The sequence below is a fragment of the Dunckerocampus dactyliophorus genome, chromosome 3 (genome assembly GCF_027744805.1).
Source record: "Dunckerocampus dactyliophorus isolate RoL2022-P2 chromosome 3, RoL_Ddac_1.1, whole genome shotgun sequence".
In the NCBI taxonomy this organism is placed as follows: domain Eukaryota; kingdom Metazoa; phylum Chordata; class Actinopteri; order Syngnathiformes; family Syngnathidae; genus Dunckerocampus; species Dunckerocampus dactyliophorus.
In genome coordinates, this window is record NC_072821.1 from 13862000 (window position 1) to 13883247 (window position 21248).

The 21248-nt window shown below is 39.6% G+C and overlaps 1 protein-coding gene across 1 annotated transcript in view; it reads right to left on the reverse strand.

Annotated features, from left to right (window-relative positions):
* cpne7 (copine VII) overlaps positions 1-21248 on the reverse strand; it is a 44507-nt gene that overhangs the window by 7595 nt on the left and 15664 nt on the right. The window contains exons 6-15 of the mRNA XM_054770760.1: positions 18953-19036; positions 18791-18880; positions 16808-16906; positions 15700-15786; positions 14514-14573; positions 13859-13992; positions 6999-7053; positions 2977-3028; positions 1202-1335; positions 329-565 (exon numbers count right to left, since the gene is read on the reverse strand). Coding sequence (XP_054626735.1) covers positions 329-565; positions 1202-1335; positions 2977-3028; positions 6999-7053; positions 13859-13992; positions 14514-14573; positions 15700-15786; positions 16808-16906; positions 18791-18880; positions 18953-19036 — 1032 coding nt within the window. The remainder of the gene's footprint in view (positions 1-328; positions 566-1201; positions 1336-2976; positions 3029-6998; positions 7054-13858; positions 13993-14513; positions 14574-15699; positions 15787-16807; positions 16907-18790; positions 18881-18952; positions 19037-21248) is intronic.

The window sequence follows — 21248 nt, forward strand, 5'->3', positions numbered from 1 at the left end:
GAAAAAGTGTGTGCACCCCTGATATACATGTACAATGCACATAAATACTCATATTTGTAAATATACTAAATATATTACACATTTATAAATAAGAGGAAGATCTTTGGGACTTTTTAAAAGTGTGTGAGCACCCCTGACTTGGAGATTTTTCCAGGTTTAGACCATGAAGGGATCAGCTGCCAATCATTGCAGTGAGGGGTAAAAATGTACGTGTATTCAGACTCTCCCATGGTGGAAAGAAGGGAAACGGCATAGGATGGCTCATATATACATGAATAGGCAAACCCACGTCAAAGAAAACATAAAGCCCTTGGCTGAGTTAACTAACCGTCTTGAAGTCCCTGAAGGGCACAAACTGCACAATGTCCCTAAGGACCGGCTCGCCCTTCGGTGAGCGCAGGACACCGTCATCTCCGTCCAAGATCTGCATGTCCGTGAAGTCTGCGTTGCCTACGCCGACGATAATTATGGAGAGGGGCTGATAGGAGGCTCGCACGATGGCTTCACGTGTGTCTGCCATGTCTGTCACCACGCCATCCGTGAGGATGAGCAGGATGTGGTAACGCTGTGAGAAGATGGAGTGTTTCTATTAGTGTTGCCATCAGCCTCATTACACAGCAGCATGTGGTTATGCACGGTTACGAGGTGAAGGGTCCTCTTAAGTAAGTGGCGTCTGAAATAGACTGAAAAGAGCAGACCACAAACTGAGAGACTCCACAAAGATTGAAACATCTACAGAACATCATTGGACATGCCGCTTTTGGGTAAAACTTCTAATTGGTTGTTGCTTGGCATTGTTTGCAAATATATGCCCTGAGAGCATCTTGATGAAAAGAAGCATTCACACTGAAGAGTAAATAATGAGATATAAAGGTTGCTGCCTAAAGTGAGTTTAGACTAAAAAGCTCGGTACTCGTTATAAATGTTGGCTTCGTAAAATACACCTAAATACGCTACTTTGTGGAGCAAAAAAGAAAATACAGCATTATCGTATGACAGTAATTCCCTGCTAAAAAAGCTATACTCGTATATCTATAATGGGTTTCTTCTTCTCTGTGCTTTAGGCGTCATTACTGTAAACAGTGAATTAAACCACAGGCTGTATACTTGAGGGACTCAGTGGGAGGCAAAACAACAAAGGCTGAACAATATCTATCCATATGCATATAGGTGGGGGGGAGGGAGAGAGAGAGAAACTCACAGAGGCGTCTTTAATGTTGCCGTCGCCGGCTGACAGCTTGGCTATCCTGTTAATGATGGGGGAAACATTGGTGGGGCCGTACAGCTGGATTTTAGGAAGGCAGTTCTGGTATGCCTCAACCACTCCTTGGATCTCTGATCAAACAGCGACACATGCAATGCTTAGACAAAACATCCGTACACTTTCACACAACTGTCAGCCACAACAAGAAGGTGAAAAGTGGAGGCTGTCAGAGGAAGCATTCATTGTATTGTCATAAGGTTTAAGAGGGAATGCGCTGTTTCCTATCATGACAAATAAAAGGGCAAAACCCACAAGAGACGCAAACTGGCATACTGTATGTTTAACTACTAGTCAATAACGACATTCATGAAGGCAGTTAAACGTAATGCTGACTTGCCTGTGGCAGTAGAGGGAGCACACATGAAAACACTCACGATATCTTCACCGGTTGGCATATAGTCAGTCATGTAAGTCAGCAATATTCACCTGGAATTCTGCTTTGAAACTATAATCGTCACTCAAACCTACACAAATATTGTAATTGTGAAAATATGAATATAGTGTACCCTCATTTATCGCGGGGGATAGATTCCCAAAATAGCCCGCGATAGTAGCAAACTTTATTTGTTTACAATTATTAATTAATTATTAATGTATTAAGGCTGTAAAAAAAAAAAACACCATACACTTTATACAATTTTTCTCACATTTCCCGCTTGTTTAAACACTCTCAAAGTTGAAATTTGATCAGCCTATTAGGTTGGACACAAGCAATTATTAAGTGACTCACGTGTATTTCACTCCTCTGATTGGGCCTCTTCGTGCTGGCACCGTTCGGCTGTAGCGTTTTTGTGTCCTTGTTAAAACCTATTGCTCCTGTCGTCGTATTTTATTGCTCCTTGTCCTCCATGAACCGAACATTAATTTACAGTAGTCTGTAATGGTGCACTACAGCCGTGTAACTTCTGCCTTCTTTCAGCATGTCCAGAAGTCCAACTTTTTGTGTCATGGCTGGCTTCCTCTGCCTTTTGGGTGTAGAATGTTTCGTCGACATTATGGGTTTTGTCATACAGCGTTCCATGTCACACACGGTTAGCTTCTTCTGTTTCTTCCGTTGTTTACAGTATTGGTGGTTAGCACAGTTAGCTAGTTTGCTAGCCATGACCACAACACGAGACTGCACGAAGGACGGCACAAAGCCAATCAAGACGCAGAAGACAATGGGCGGCGCAGACAGAAGAGAGAGAATAGAGAGAGACACTGCCGCCTAGAACACTCAACATCCCACAATGCAATTCTTCTTAAAGGGCCAGGCTCGGCCTGTAACAGCGTTCATAAGTTGTGTAAAAAAAAACAAAAGAAACACAGAGGTGAACCGCGATGGAGCGAGGGAACACTGTATGTGAATTGATGGTTAAGATTGATGAATTGTATCTTGAGGCAAAATGGAGTGCAGTACTTGGACGCAAAGGCGCTGTTGATTCATATCAACCAGTTTGTGGTCAAAAGAAGAATGACATGATGTCAACTAGGGGAAGTTGAGCTACATCCAGTGTTATTTGGCTAAACACCACACTAGCATAAAAACAGCAGTTTAGAACATCCAGAGGCAGATTCTTCCATCCAATTAAAATAATATAAAACAAATAATAATTGAGTAATGATCTTTAAATTTCCTCATAGCCCATCTAAAGAACCTCAGCCACTGCTTTTAGTCAGGACTTTTTCAAACAGGAGGGGAAAATTATTTAGATAAAACCATTTATTCTTACCTTCACATTCATCATCTTCTGGATTGAAATTGATGGCAAAGTCATGAGACACCTGTGGAGAGATAATAATAGATAAGTGCTCTGTGAAGAATCTAAGAATAATAGATAAGTGCTCTACTGGACAATGTGCTGGTAAAATGTTCACTGTGTGTTTGGGAAAATCCACAAAGGTGGCGCAAATGACAAATATCCTGTTGTGTTAGAGCAGTGCTTCTCAAACAGTGGGGCAGGCCCCACTGGGGGGGCGCGGTGAATTGTCAGGGGGGGCGTAGGAGGCAGGGAGACTGTGTCTGCTAGTGCAGACCTGCCAACATGTATGAATTTGTTGTACTCAGCATGCAATTTGACTCTTGAGTACGCTTGTATGCTTTGGTGCTCAGCATTTTGTTGCATTTCACTGGTTTCAGTTTCGAGTTGTACAGCACAGATACATAAATAGATATTATCAGTTTCTCAATAGTATTTCAAATCGGGGGAAGGGGGAGCACGAAAATATTTCTGTCCTCCAGTGGGGGCATGACAGAAAAGAATTAAATTATCGCTGATACTGGCCCAATATTTACAGTAGTTGGTATTGAACTGATACCGAAATTTGCAGTATGGCCGACCTCTAGTCATTGGCTCAAAGGTTTTACAGCAGTGATCCCCAACCCCCGGTACCGGGCCGCGGGTCATTTGGTACCGGGCCGTGGGTCATTTGGTACCAGGCCGCAGAGAATGAAAAAATAATTTCCATTTTTTCTTTTTTTTTTTGCTGTTTTATTTTGAAAAGTGGCCGGATTCTCTCTGTTACATCCGTCTCACTTGACGCATGTCCATTGTGCGTGTGCTAACTTTCTCTCATGCCGCGCAGATGGACTACTACTGTAGTTTTACCATTTTTCTTTCACCTCATATTTGGTCTCAAATGCTGATACTATGTGGGAATGCATAAAGGTACGTTTTGATGACTTATTGAGTGCTAATGTGCACATTTGTCTCAAGTTAATTCATGCTAGCACACTGCCTTTGATGTAATAATCTCTCTGGAAAAACTTGGCTGGAACTTGAACTGGTGGATGGTGGGTCAGCATTCATTTTGTGCTTTTTATTTGATGTTATTCATGTCTTAGTTTTACACAATACATAATAAATAAGATAAATTAGATCACTATAATGTACGAACCCCCCATCCACCCACCCCCACCGGTCCACGGGAGATTTGTGGGAACACAAGCCGGTCCGTGGTTCAAAAAAGGTTGGGGACCACTGTTTTACAGTACATATCCACAAGAAACGTGCTTTGTGTGCTGTATTTGATGGGGACTTCTTGCATGAAGCGATGCACAGAATGGTCCTGCATTCATTCCAATTCTATCAATATCTACTAGCATTATCCACACGGCACATTGGCAGTGTTTAAGTCAAAGCTGTTTCATTGGCAAACTAATCCTTACGTCCACTAGAAGGAGAAACTGTTTTTTCCCCCCAACAAGCATCACCAATGTCAACCAAACCAAGACAGACAATTAACTCCTCTTCAGCTAGTTTGCTTTTTTTGTCTTGAATGATTAACGCGATGAATGTAAAACGTTTACACAGATAGCAGAGGAAACTTATAATACATGATAATAAATCATGCTGACCTTGAATAAGTATCTGCAGTCCTCTTTCATGCACTGCACAGATGCGACTAATACCATCAGTAGTGCAGAAGTGTGACAAATGACATCAGCAATGGTCGCTTGTTCAGGTGTTCCACAGCGCTGCATTATCGCACACTAGCTCGATCTGACCGACTCTCAGCATCGTTAAAGTAATTAGTCTCATTTGAGCTTTTCTTGCAATGCCAAGGTAATCATTTGACAGTGTAATCCCATAATCCTGTTTTTAGTCATTGGAATATACAGAAAAGAGATAATATACCGGTAATAATATAAAAAAGTTGAATTCAAGCAGAGGGGAAATAATGCTAGGTGAAAAAAAATGTCTGTTGAAAGGAAAATGTCTTAATTGTCTGTACGTACGAGCACGGTGAATCTGCGTTAACTTAACTTAAAAGATTTCTGACGTGAGATCAGTTTTGCTTTGACAATTAAATAACTTATTACATTTACAAATACATTTAAGCGTAAGACTTAAAGCAAGGAACTTTTTTATTGTTCAGTAGATTTTGCTCCCATTTTTGGGAAGGTGAAAAAAGATTGTATGTCTGGTTAAAGAAAATGAAAAAAAACTATCCATTTTCATCTTGTTTTACATTCTGAAAATGATTCATATACTGTATATGACAATTTCATAGAAATCCAGCCTTAAAAATCCTGTTAACAGCATTCTAATCAACTATACTTTTAAACATTGGATATCTCCGATGACAAGTATAGTATAAATCAACTTGGACTTGGAAAAGGAGCATAATTAAATAAGCTTTTTGTACATGTTGAATTGGGCAAGTGTAAACATCTGATGTTCCTTATTGTAACTTTGTGAAGCTTGATCAAAATAACCAGTAACACACCAATACTATCACCATTGCCACTCAGTCTGAAGATACTCATTGAATACATAAATATGCACCTGGACTCAAAATGTGGCCAGGGTATGAATCATTTTGTGCTTAACTGTCTGTTGGGTTCATTAAAATACGAAAGATGTACATTGATGTGTGTCAATTGTCCTTACCGGTATACAGTCGTCCCTCGCCACTTCGCGGTTCAAAAATTTCACAGCTTCATACAAACATATTGTTTCGTGGTTCAATATGGCCTATTGTTAGTCAAAAAATATGCATTTTGAAGAAAATTGTCAGTATTTTTTGCCTAAATTACGTATTTTCAAGCATAAAAATGGCTAAATGAACAAATGTACTGTGCATATATGAGGCATACAGAGAACTCATTCAAAGATGCTGTTAATATGTAGTTTTCTACACTGGTCACTAGGTGTCAATAATGTTACTGTAATGTTCGGTGAGACATGCAAACACCAGACTTGATCTCCGGAACAACAGGCTTTTATTGAAGGTTCGAATTATTTCACAACAGGCACAATAGTCCCGAATAAAAACACGAACTACTGTTGCTGCAGTAACCCACGGCAAGCTAAAACTCAGCTCTGAACCCGAGACATAATTTCATTTCCGCCCACCAGTCAGCTCCCCTAGGGAACACATTTTTAGCAACCTACACGAGCATGAGTCTTATGTATACCTTAAAAAGCTCATTTTCTGTTAGGTCTACTACAGTATATTGGGTAATACGAGCGTAAAGGTTACTCTAGGGGTGCTATTTTATCAAGAGCGCTCTAATGTTAAAAACCGTATTTAGAAGGTCGTAAACAGGAATGGAAAATATTCCATTGATAAATAAGGCATCCTACTTCACGGAAATTCACTTGTCATGGTCCGGTTTGGGACCAATAAAAGGAGGGATTGCTTTACTGTTATTGTAAGGACCCCACAAATCTAGTTCAAGTTTGTGTGAATTATGCAAACAACATGTAAAATAGTTCCAGAGCTATTGTGTTTTTTCAAGTTCGTGAAAATCCCCATTAAGCATGGTGAAAATATGACTTAATCAATTCACACATCCCAGCGTATATGGTGTTTTTCCACATTTCTTTTCATGCAGTATGTCCCCACAAGTGACCTACGGGTCCTCACGGCAAATTTAAAAAACTGTGTGTGTGTGTGTGTGTGTGTGTACATGCCGGCTCACATCTCTCTCAACGCCTACAGTTGTCAAAGTGCAATTTGCTTAAACAAATGCTCTCACACTTTGAATTCTGGAATGTAATGAATATAAATTGAGCATCACAACCATGGGGTCTATTATTTGAGCCCAACACATTACTTTCTCAGGACTCATTGATATTTCAAGGTAAGGGTCTAATGAATGAAAAGCAACAACATAATTAGTTTTAAGTGCGGGCTTTTTATGGAAATCAACGTGTGCACTTCCTGGATATTTGAAAATGCAGCAGAATATAGAGCTCGCATAATGCTATGTGAAGTGAAGGTCAAAGGCAGGATAAGAACAACTCACCTCATAATTTGGAGGGATTCTGGCACCAAACCCCAAAGCTGAAAACCGTTTGTCACTGCAAACAATATAAGAGACTCAATCAGCCTACAGTATCGTATCGTGAGTACACCGTGCAAGCGTTGGACAGTAATGTCAAATATTCAATTCAAATATTCACACTTGATCCATCTGTTCACATTTTCAAGGTCAAACCTCCTGCTTGTTTGCATTTCATAAATGTTAAAAGCCTGAATTACAATTTGAAATTTCTCCCACGATCCCCACAGGCTGCAGCTGCATCTTCTTTTCGGAGAGACCAGCTTTTAAGCGTTTATCCTCTCACCGTAGATCATCTGGTAATAATGTAAAATGGGGAGTTTATTATCAGGCTGAGAGGTATATTAATAGTAAAACGAAGTCTTTCTCCCAACACATGCAACTTAATTGAAGAGATTACTTTTGACATTATTTTTGAGTTCACCTGATGCAAAACATGTACAACATTGCATATCATCTTCTGGCCCGATGAACTGAAGTGAGGCATGTCATGCCAAACCTGTTTTATTTCACACTTCATGCTGACCCCATTTTTCATTTCATTTTCTTGTTTTACCTTGACTTGAGCCTTAACCAACAGACTCAACTCACCCTTTATAAGGGGGCCAATAAATGCAAGTCAGGCCTACTGACTGGGATGCGAAGAAGAATTTATTGATATGATGATTTTGTATTATGCTAACGTATATCATATTTAGGCATAGACAATGTTGATCAGTCTCATTGTAGACAGATGTATGATAATGACCATATTTGTACGATCAATAACTCCGAAATTTCCCAGCATAGAACTTTGCTCCCGAGATAATGAGCTCCCTCTGGTGGCCCAACAGCGATAGCAGTCATTGGCCAATGAACTGCTCTGCTGGGAATAATGCATTATGGGAAAAAGTTACAATAATTGCAGTTTTTTTTATTTTAAACTCGTATTGGTACTTGTCTTGCACATTTCTTAGCTACCTTTTGCGTGTTAAGTTGCTGTGTGATGATTTTAGCGTTCTTCGTAAGATGACACCGTGAGTCAGACTGTTATATTGAGTAATAACTTCCTGCGATTTCCAATGGGTTGATAAGGTTGTTGTGACTTTTCTCATAGCTCATGATTGGGTCCTGTCAAATAAAGAGCTGTTTGGTCCTCACGGACTTGTGAGTTTATGTCTGTTTATGACGTGGACATGTGTGGCATATATATGTACAAATCTGTTTTTAGTTTAGTGGGTGCGTCTTATACACCGGAAATTACGGTACATGTTCCGCTATACTTAAAACAACTTTTGGTTCAGTATTCAGTTCCAAATCCTCTTAGACATAGGGTCATATACTGTTATTGCGTTTTATTGTGTTTTATTACCTCACTTAAAATTGCTGTTGTATCTTTTGCTTCTGATGCTGTATTGCATTGAAATGGATTATGTGTATGAGCTGGTAAGTGGTAAAGCAGTGTGTTTTTGTGTTTGTTGTGTATTACTGTGTATATGTACAGTATTGGGTATATTATGTATGTATGTATTTTCTGTATTTGTATTGGGACCACCTCGAAAACGAGATGCTGCATTTCAAGGGGCTATCCTAAATAAATTAAAATAATTTCGATACTTTAGTATTTCACACCTGGCAACACACTCACTCAGTTAAATTAATAACTAGAAAAGTCTCTAAATATTTATTTAATATTTGTCATGTCCGGGCCGCATGGTGGCCTAGTGGTTAGGATGTTGGCCACACAGTCAGGACAAGACTTGAGTTCGAATCTCCGTTGGGCATCTCTGTGTGGAGTTTGCATGTTCTCCCCGTGCATGCGTGGGTTTTCTCCGGGTACTCCGGTTTCCTCCCACATTCCAAAAACATGCATGTTAGGTTAATTGGCGACTCTAAATTGTCCATAGGTATGAATGTGAGTGTGAATGGTTGTTTGTCTATATGTGCCCTGCCATTGACTGGCCAGGGTGTACCGCAACCCTGGTGAGGATAAGCAGCATAGAAAATGGATGGATGGATGGATTTTCATGTCCTCCATACATTATCAGGCAAAAAGAGAACATGTATCCTAAAAAAGCACAAACCCTCATGTAGCTCTGTGTTTTGTTTGTTCACTTACTTCCTGCTTTATGGAAAAATCTATAGTCAATTGGCATTTTTACTAGAATTTGAAATTTAATGGGCTCTTCCTTGGCGCGTGCCACCTCTCTGGTAGCAAACAACATAAGACCTTCTTTCTTGGTAATTATGAATTATGAACAACTTAGAGGACGGTGTTTCTCAAATGGTGAAGTATCGGGGCGTGAGAGGCAGGGGGGACTAATCACAAAATTTCTTCAAGGTTGGCAGGTCTGTTAGTGTCTTTATTCATGCTTTCCAGGAGAACAATATGATTTACAAAGTGACTATTCCCATAAAATAACTAATATTCACACTGGCTGCTAATGGCAACCAAATGAAGGATTTGCAGCATGCATCACTGATAAGGGTGGCGATGTTTGCTGTAATGACTGTTACACTACGATAAGGGATTCTCAGCAGTGCGGCCCGTTCCTATTCACGAACACACATCTCTACTGATAATGTTCCAAGCAGATACCTTGAATAATCTAACATGTTCTACAGATCTATATGCATCTATATGCGTGTGACCACTTCTGACAAATCATTTCCATTATATAGGGGCTTTTGCTGCGATGTGCACGCCGGTCTTTTTTATCCCACTTTGTCAGCACGTGGAGCATAATAGCACTCTCAGCGAGGTAAACGAGCATTTGCCCACACAGACAAAAGCTTGTCATGTTAGCTCCATCATGCACTCCTCTGCAAGGACTCTAAAAGCCCACATCACCTCTATTCACTAAAGGCTAAAAGGTATCCTTGCCCACGTTTTGTACCTGACTAACAATTTCAATTTTGCAAGGAAGGGCTGCCCACACTCTTCGCAGCATGGCTGATGCTCCCGTGTTTCCATGTAAACACACTAAGTTGAAGCTAAATGGGGAAAGTATTCACTGTCTCCAGCGTTATCTCTGGGTTGCTATAATTAGCCAGACAGTCCCTACCCTGATATTCAATAGGGGATCTGCATAAATCAGAAGCTGATGTTAATCCTCAGATGGCTTAGTTTCAACAGATGAGGAGGTCTTCCTCTGAAACAGGTCATGTGATGAATTATTTCCCATTAAATGACAACTTCCTGATGACTAACATTTGTTTTCACATTGGTTTTTATTTTAATAATTATTTGCAACATGCAGCTCAAAGGGGTTATTTGACGCTTCAAACAAAAGTTCAGTATTTGATTCCACTTCCTGTTGTGTTACTTCACATTACGGCATTATTCGGGGTAACGAGCCTACTATCCAAGCAAAGCAGAGGAAGCATCGCCGCAACAGATGCTGGGAATAAACCTTATAGTTATTCACACGAGGAAGCACATGGAGTCACATCTGTGCAGTACAAACAGTAGCGGCGAACATAAATAGCACACCACACTGATGGGAACGTACCATATACTGCATACTGGGTACACTGTCACAACAACTCATAGTTTGTAGACACAGCGCTTTGAAAGTGCGGATAACAACTCAAAAAAGAATGGATTTACAGATAGGCAAATAAAGTTATGTGGAAGCAAAACGTGTAAAGATGTACAAGTACACAGTAGACTCACTCACAACTTAAGACGTCCAGACAAAGACTAAACAAAATTTAAATGCACAGAGACTAAGAGACAATGAAGCACAGTTGGAAGGGACGCACAATGTAGAAAAGAGCTAATTTGAGGAGATACGAGGGGCAGAGCAGATGTTGAAGGACCATGACAGGACAGGTGAATTTAATACGAGCGTCACAGTGCAGATGAATAATCAACCTAAAGAAAAGCCTAAACAAAAAGACTCAGCGGGTTTCATTGGAACTTTGGAATGAATATAGTTGAACACTACTTGAATTTGTACATTTTGTATATATGTCATATTGACAGGACAGACACATTTAGCAGAATTAGACAAAAAATACAGCGTTGATTTTTGCTTTGTCTTTGTAGAGGGCTGACTTGGGATCTGTATAAAAGCCAAGAGACAGAAATGTATTTTTAAACAATTTAAGATGCTAAATGTTTTACAAAAACATAAATGTTAGGTTAATTGGAGACTGTAAATTGTCCAGAGGTGTAGTTGAGAGAGTGAATGGTTGTTTGTCGACATGTGCCCTGCGATGGACTGGTGACCAGTCCAGGGGTGTACCCGCCTCTCACCCAAAGTCAGCTGGGATAGACTCCAACTAGCCAATGACACATCATGAGAATAAACAGTACAGTTAATTGGTTCTAGAAGTGACTGTGATACATGAATGCCCGTGAAGTATGATTCCTTATTTATAAACGGAATATTTTCATAGTTAGAGCATACAGTATCAACTCTGTTCACAACCTTCTAAATATGGTTTTTAGCATTATCAGAACCCCCACACATAAAATAACACCCCAATAGTCACTTTTACACGCGTACTACCCAATATAGTAGATATAGTAATAGAAAATACCACATCTTAGACTTAAAAAAGACATAATATAGACGCACACTTTAGCATTGTCGGCGTACTTCCTGTGGTGGCTATTGTCTCATTGTAGAATACTACTGTAATGCCGCTGTTTGTGATTAAAGAGAGGCTCACAACGCGCTTAATTTGCTTTATTAACAAGCAGAATACACACATGCAGTGAACATTCACAGAGGAGATGCTGTCGGTCACAACCCACGCCAGTCACTGCAATCTCCACACTGCTAACACTCATCTAAACACAGTCGACTCTAGCGATCTGACGTCACACACACCACTTCACAGCCCCCACACAAGTCACAGATAATACACTACATACTGTATCACATATTCTGAATGCCTTATGTTTGTATTTTCGGCCATTTATATGCTTGAAAATGCTCAATTTAGGCAAGAAATACATACAATTTGCTTAAATATGAATATCTTTGTATTAATAACAGACCGCATTCAACCATGAAACAGCAAGCATTTATTAATTACTACATATTTGAAAAACCGTGATAGAGTGAGGGAGAGATGCTTCAAACTGCGATGCAGCGAGGGATGACTGTATTCAAAATGGATGGCGGGATGAATGTGTTATTATGGCATCAATGGAACTGTCCACCCCCAGATGGCGTCATCTGTCTCTTAACTATCACGCAGGAACCAGGAAGCTCTGAGGGGTATTCTGCGAAGCGAGTTTAGTGAGTTAGCGAGTTGTGTTGCGTGTAAAGCAGGGCTTGCCTGTTCCGCTCTCTTTTAAAGCGGCTGTATCGTCGTGGTAACTTAGGCTCAACTCATAACCTGTCCCAACCAGGTTATGTACACACTTTCATCTTAAAATGGGCCATGAAAGCACCACTGTTTCACTGTGTCACTCATCCGGAGATGGCGTCACCTTTTATTACTTATTATTTACCATTTATTAAACCAGTGGACATGGGAGCAAGAATAATTCAAGCAGCACTACAACAGGAGTGGCTTTTTTTAAGATAGCGCTGATCCGCTAACATTCCCTAATGAAATGATCCACCGAGATAGATTTTCAGCGGAGGGAATACGCTAGATATGCTCACTTTTTGAGCTGAGCGTCAGGAATAAAATGCAGTATGAAATATAAACTGGGCTAATGTTAGCAGATGTGTATGTCACATCATTCCTTGTGTACTCAGCCAGTTTAAATGATCGTTAGGACAGCCGACTAACTGACTTGAAAGCCATCGTTTAACATTAAGCCGAAGGAATCACAGCACAGCTTATTACCAGTTTATTTTCAAGTGACACTGATATACTGGATACTGTAGTTTTGCTTGATGTATTATAAAGAGTCACAGTGCAATAGTAAAAGTAGTCCACTTTCATTTGGTTGAAAGTGTTATTCCATTCAGCTGTCAAGGACACTAAATTGAAACCTTCTACGTCCAATGGCTCGGAATGTAATAAATGCACTTAATTTGCACTGAACATTGGCTACACCGCTCAGCCGCACTTCACTATATGGCAATCGTCCACCCGTTTGACATATTTAATAATCACACAGTTTGTTGATCTGCCATATGTCCCCCGTGATCAGCATAATGTCTTTTGTGGGCCGATAAAAATCCGACAAGAACTGAACTCATAATACAGAAAAAATTGCACTTGTTTCCAATATATAACAGTTATGCTACAATGAACCACTAAATGTCAGAGAAATCATTTCAAAGCAGGTACCAATAAAACAGGATTTAAATGCCAGTGGCTGATCTAAAGGTCAAAGTGCCACCCTTCTCATATCATTTCTCAAAATGGAATGACCAAAATCCAAATAGAATCACGCAAGCAGTGTGTCCAGAATATTTATATCAGCAGTCTTGACTCCAGACCACCAATTACACTAGCGATACCGCAACAGTGCCAGCAGAGGACCAACCATAAGAGTAACGCTCAACACATTCAAAGTGATCTTAAGAGAGCACAGACAATAAACAAGACTGTATTTGTCAGCAAGGTTGACTCGGGACGCAGTAAATAAAGAAATGAATGTCCAGTGAAGAGACTGGCCCGCTGACCCATCACATCAGCTGTGACAGTTTTTTTCCAATTGCTTAACACAATTTTGCAAACTACGCTAGTTTCATCAAAAACTTAACACCATTTATGAAACCGCACACCCAAACGGTACCGAGCCATCACTGTCTGGCTTTAATGTCCTGAACCAAAATGTCAGACAAGGAGCTCTCAGTTGCTGTCTTTCTCTTAGAAAGTGTGCACCAAAGCATCTTTGCCGTGAGACAAAAAAAGGAGTTACAAACCTGTCATAGTCTTGGCAGATCTCGCCCACGGCAATCAGAGCCTTCAAGTACTCATTGGGCTGGTAGGGGTTAATGTAATGCAAAGAACAGCTGTTCCTGGGGTCTCCGTTGGAAGCTGTGAAGTCAATGGCGACCTGGCAAAGTAAAAGAGGGTGGCATTTAGAAAAACAAAGGGTCAAACGCAAATGTTCTTCTTTATCGATTGTGTCAGGTAGCGTCAGTGATCCACAAATGTGCCGAATAAATTATGTGATCAGGGCCAAGAAGTTGCTCTTTATACGCCCCCGCAGATTGAGAACAAGTGCTCGCACCGTTCTGATTCTGACAAATTTTATCTACTGCAGCGGTGGTCAGCATTAATATTCATAGCTTCGGCAGTCCAACTGATGATTGAAAAGGCGCACAAGAGAGGACACGAGTTGAAGGAGGCTCAACTCAATCCATGTTGCTGCCTACAGTAAGAACTAGCAAGGGAAAAACATCTGCGTGAGTGTGCAGCGTGTCAAAGTTGAACTATTAGATAGCAGAGATGATTACACGACGCCAGCTATTAAACATCGCGCTTATCTTAATGTGTGATGTCCACATGCCTAAGTAGCAAGAAACAACAGCAGCCAATTAAAAGACAGACATGCGAGAAAACATCTTTATTTACCGTAAAGTGAATCTGGCATCCTCCCATGATGTAATCCAAGAAGGAGTAAACTCTGTGGAGCTGTGAGGGGAAGAATATTCATTGCTGAAAAATAAATCGCCGGGTGGGAGTATGTGCTCACCATCTGGTTATCAAGAAAGGTTACAGCACACACTTTTACATCAAGTCTTATACATCATCTCATTGCAGTAAAAAGTGCATTTTTCTTACATTTAAAGTGAAATCATGAAACAATATATTAGAAATACCTGTCACTATGATGTGGTGCAGTTTTCCATATGCAACTAGAAACTACAACAAACATCTTGATCATATTTTTTCCTCAGTGACCTCCACTGTAATAGATGCCCTGACCATATTAATCCTTTAGAGATGATAAGTCTGCAACTGCAACAACTATGATTTGTCAATCATATCCATCCATCCATCCATTTTCTATACCGCTTCATCCTCATTAGGGTCACGGGGGTATGCTGGAGCCTATCCCAGCTGACTTCGGGCGACAGGGCGGTGTACACCCTGGATTGGTCGCCAGCCAATGGCAGGGCACATATAGACAAACAACCATTCACCATTCATACCTATGGACTATTTAGAGTCTCCTATTAACCTAACATGCATGTTTTTGGAATGTGGGAGGAAGCAGGAGTACTCGGAGAAAACCCACGCGCACACGGGGAGAACATGCAAACTCCACACAGAAATACCCAAGGGAGAATCGAACCCAGGTCTTCCCGATCTCCAGACTGTTCCTGTGTTGGCCAACATGCTAACCATCCGCACCGTCATATTTAGTGCATTATTTTTTAATCACATTAATCAAATTTTTTTATCTCTAACTTTAACTAACTCTGTTATATTATATTATATTATATTATATTATATTATATTATATTATATTATATTATATACAAATATTCAAATAACATGGGTTAAAGATGGTACTGTATATGCTTTGGAGAAGTTAATTAAACTGTACTTTATCTACAGTACACTGAACAGCAACTAAATTCTAAACTAAATAAGCGTGGATTTATCCTCATTTATCCTTTAGGAATGCATGACAAAATCCAGAAAACATCAGGTGCGCTGCATTCGTCATTTGTGTATAAGAATTTTATCTTACAGAAGATGGTGCAGGTGTACCTAATGTTTAGGCGGGTGAGCGGTCAAGCACGCGTCCTACCTTGAGATCACTTAAGATGACTACTCCCGAGTTTTTATAATTCCTTTTCTTCTGTTTGTACTTGGGATTCACACAATCCCACGAGACCTGAAACAAGAGAAACATAGTGAGGGGACATGTGAACACATTGTGCACAGGTTGTGGTCACAGGCACAGATGCTGTCAACTCATAATGGTTATGAATGGCATTTCAATTGTAGGCTATTTTACTGGAGGAGACCTTCACTGGCCTTTCCATTGTTAGTATAACATTGGTTGATCCAGTGAATGTTGTTGAAAAAATATTTTATCATGCCAAAGAGAAACTATCCGCCACAGTCGATCATAATCACACACTCAGAGTTAATATGGCTTGGCCTTGTCACATTAAAATCAGGGCTGTCAAATGATTAAAAATGTTAATCAGATTACATTAATTAATTAATCATGATTAATCACCATTAGCAACTATGTCTGAAATATGAACATTTTTACTGTATTATACATACATATATATATATATATATATATATATATATATATATATATATATATATACTGTATTATATATATATATAAAATGATACTAACAGCTCTAAATGAACTGAATATGTCAATCAAGCTACAAGATACAGTATATGGTGTTGGAATTTTGATGTGTTCACGTCAGAATGAAGTTATAAAAGAGCATCAGACTCTGTGTGACAGTGTGGGGACGCTCCACTGTGATCCCGTCTGCCGTCATAACAGAGAGGCATGCTTGCTCTGGTCCGCATGTGTTAATTACGCTAAAAACTGTAACGGAATTAATGAAATAAAATGAGTTACCGCCGTTAACGTGTTATTTTTGACAGCCCTAGTTCAAATACATTGGGGGACCTTTCGCACCACTTATTAAAATATTTTGGTGAATGTACAGTATGTATAATATATATTTGAGTCTGTATGCATAATTTTGATCCAGTATAAATTCGATATATATATGAAGTCATGGTGAGTGTATGTCAGCATCCGACACAAGTGCACATACTGTATGGATGAATGTTTCAAGCACAACTTGTTGTTCTGTGAGATGCAAATGTATAAAGATGTGACATAACTGTCTGTTCTCCGCCTCTGCTTGACTGACCTTATTTCCACTGGAGATTTTCTGCATTTCCCTGAAAGTAGCGTAGAACTCGCCAATGAAGTCGTGCTTCCCTCTGGAGTCATAATCCCACACGAGGCACTGTAGCGCACACACTCAAATTCTTTATTATGTACACAATCAAAAGACTTACAAGTGATGTATCAAAAAAATAACAACACAAAACATCATATAGTCATATAGTATTTGAACTCATACACTCACAGGTTACAACATTAGGGACACATGACCAATTGAATGCAATACAAGAGCTGTTTGAACAATTCTAGTCGATCAGGGGTGTACAAAGTGTGGCCCAGGGGCCTTTTGCGGCACGTGGTTGATTTTTTTTATCGTCCCTCTGCACATTTTAAAGATTCTATGACACTTACAATTACAAAAAAATAAATTACAAACCAGAAAACTAACAAAAACCATCAGAAAATGGAAAAAGAGCAGTCATTTTATGATAGGTTCATGTAAAAATGCAAGCATAACGTCATAATATGATGAGAAAAAAAAGCCTGACACGAAAAGTCAAAATATCATACGACTAAAGTCACAGTGTTATGAAAAAAATTCCAAGAAGATTGTTGAAATACTTGTAAAATTACAAAACAACAGCAAAAATGGAAAAACGAGCCGTGGTGAAAAAGTACGGTAACAATACACTTTGTCACCTATGACACAAAGATGACATGCAGGCTGTTTTCTGTTCAAATATATGCACAGTATAACTTGTTAGCATAGCAACATGGGTTGGTATACAGAATACAAAATATCAAAGTGGCCCCCGCATCCTTTGATTTTGATCCCTTTCCCTCGCTGGGAAAAGTTTGGACACCTCTGCAGTAGATGAAGGATCATTATGCTCAGTTTGATGGACACTGTCAGAGAGGTTATAATTTAACAAAATGTTTGTCATATTTGCTCTCCTTAATCCTCCAATCTAACCCAGATTGAATACAGTAGGTACCCGCTTTTCATACTGGCATCACCGGTGAAAATCAGCGAATAATTGAGACGCCCATAAAAATGCCAATTTTTGACATATGGCTCGCGCCGCCTTCCCCTCCAGACCCTCCTGCTAGCTTGACGCTGACATTCTCCTCCGATTACAGATCAACATTTGCAATAAGAGTGACTGTTGTAATTATTAGATTAGATTCATCTCCCCCCGTCTCTCTTCAACATGTCTCACGTACTTATTGAACACGTTTTAAAGTAGAAAATGAATAGCTAGTCACCAAATGATCAATGAGCAGATGGAATCGGCGTCACGGTGCCAAAGTTTCACTTTTGCGTCTCACAGTGCATACAAACAAAATGCTCGACGCTCGACGCTCAACGCTTGACAAAAAACATTATCAGTGAAGCGTAAGGACATAAACGTAAAAAAGTGGGCTTTTGTAACAGTGGTACATGTACTGTATGCTGTGCATTTTACCCGTATGATCACGCATTTAGAAATAATTACCGACAGAATGAGATGTGTTTTCTGTGAAAAAACGGTCTATTTTTAGAGAAAAAAAACAGACAAAATAAATAAATAATTTAGCAAAAAGCCGCAAATTTGTGAGGTTGTGAATGCTGAATCGCGAATGTGCGAGGATCCACTGTATAGCTGTATTAAAATGCATTATTATTGCATTGTGATATAGAAATGAGTTGGTTGTAATGTAACGGTTACCTTTGGTTACCTTTGGCAATATGACCTTCAGCAGTTCTACACCACAGTAAACAACCATAATAATAAAAATATTGAGTCAAAGTGTTTACCAAACCCGGACGTTATTATGCTTCATCTACCAGACTTCTGGACACAGTTCTTTTACTGGATGTCATTCGATTAGCATGTGTACCTAATATGCTGTCGCTGTGCGTGTTTGTGTTCAAATGCTACATATGTCGTGTTTTTTCCATACTTTCCCGCTCTTGCAAAAACAAGAAAACCTATTGTGTTTTTTTTTGTTTTTATTCCTTTACCTTCAGCTTCCGTTCCTCATCACAGCTGCACAGGGATATGAGAGACACCTTGAAAGGCTCCCAAACAGGATTCAGGTTGTTCTTAATCACCTGATTGATTAGGAAGATATCGCATGAAGCAAAGCAATCATTGAGGATGAATCGTGAAGGTAATGGGATTACCTCCGTTCTGTGAACAAGCTGCTCGGTCTCATCATCATTGATACGATATATTTCCAAGAAGGGGTCTGACTTGCTGAAAAGGTCCTGCAGAAGCAGAAAAAAACAGAAAATGACCGTCCCATCTGTTCTGAAAGAGCACATGAAGCTCGACAGACACAATGACTGGAAAGAACAGAAAATCAAATGTAACACTTGTTCATTCCTCTAATGTTGTCCATTCATCATTCTGCTCTAAACTAAAACATTATTTCCAATACTCATCACACGGCTGAAATGATGATGAGTTATTACGCCACTCATCTCCACCAAATTTCATAAGAAGACTTGTTGCGGCTGATTTATAGTCGCTGATTGCGGCGACAGATGAAATTGTGTCTGTGATTAAAGGTCAGAGAGAAAAAGCGGAAACGTTGGCTGTACCGCAAGGTGCCTCCTCATTTGGAGAAGTGCTAAATGATGGTGGATATCATTGTTTAATACAGTGGCTTCTGCCTCCAAATGCCAGTTAACATACAAAGCCACTGATCATTGTCTGCACCTCACACTTCACTGAATTGCTCCTTCTTATAGCGCCTACATTTGCATTTCCAATATGGGAAGCTTCCGTGAATGATTATTTTTTTTGCATGTAAAACAGCCTCAAAATAGACTGTTATTAATATGTGCTGCCTTCGCTGACAGAAGCAGTGTGAGTAAAGGATACACGAGTATGTTGCAGACATTTTTTGCGGTCACGTTCTTTATCATGCGTGCGCGTGTGCGCGTGGTCTTGTCCTTCTGAATGAGACAGTTAAGGCTGCATTTCCCGCCACATTAGCCCGATACATCTCCTGAGGAACGAGAGCCAACAATCATCCGCAGCATCCTCTCTTTGCTGTCATGGCAACGGCCAGGCAGCGACACCGGCAGCACGGAACGATCAGACAAGTCAAAATGTAATCTCCAGCTAATTACAGCAGCAGAATGAATGATCAGCGGACAGATGTCATTATGTGTAAAATAGGATATTTCGTAATGAACTCTTCTGTGCAGCAACAACAACAGGTTGAGGTGATAATGACGACTCACACCTAATTAGCAACATCATCAGTCATCCTTTGGTGCCAGAAAACTAGATTATTCTTCGCGGAAGTCAATTCAGGTTCATCATATGATTGGACAGGAGTTAAAACTTTATGTGTTTCTTTCTTCCAAACAGTTTCAATTGGCTCTTTGCCCAATGGATTTGAATGTATGTTCTTTATTATTCTTAATTATATTTTTTATTAACATGTACTGTAAATGTTGTCTAAATCCTCCATGGAACAGACTTAGTATAGTCAGAGGCAGATCAATACCACCGTTACAGACTCTAGAATGAGCTAAAAATATCAGCATATTGACTCATTTTACAATTTTAGGGGAAATATTCATTTTATGACTAATCTCTGTGACAGAACTATGCACATGTGACACGGGATCTCATTTTGTTGATACAGTACCTGCGATAAGGGCTATTCAATCTAACATGCTTCTGCAGGATCTGGTAGCACCATATCGACAGGAACTACTGCTCCTTCCGCCTGGCATTGTCATGCAAACTATGTCTGATGGTAAAAGACAAGCATTTACATCTCATTTACAGCACTGAAATGAAGTTAAGTGAACATAATTTGTGTATCTAATTTATCCAGTCTTTGCAATTATAATTTGATGCATTGGGCTTTCAGTAAGTAGCTAATCACTCTGGCAAGCACCAAGACAAGGTTTTAAGTGCTATTAGTTGGTTGGATCTGTTATTAGTTGGTTTGGTTTGTTCTGTCCACTTCATCTAGTTACGTCTTAAATGACATGGCAAGCAAACAAAAATGCACTTGCACTTGTTAAAGGATGTTTTTTTTACATTTGTGTCACACCCCAGAATTAACAGTTGTCTTAATCATCTGCATGTACCACGTGTTAAGATTTGTGTTACCGGGTTAGGCTTTTTGTTTCATGTTGACTTGTGTTTCGTATGACTATAATTCATTATTATTATTTGGGTTAAATCTACAGTATGTTGTGTTTGTGTGTGGTTTTTCCAATATCATCTATTGGTTGACATTTGCGTTTTGCTGGTTTCTTTTCTGACGTCAGTGGCAAATGCGTACTTTTGAAGCAGCGCCTGAACCGGAACCTTAAAAAAAACAACTATACAAATGTTGTCAAATTATCACAGATAATTCAATAATATAAATACAATTGCATCAAATGAATAAATTCTGCAATATGAAATTCAATTCACAACAAATTATCCCAACAAAAACCAGCAGCAATA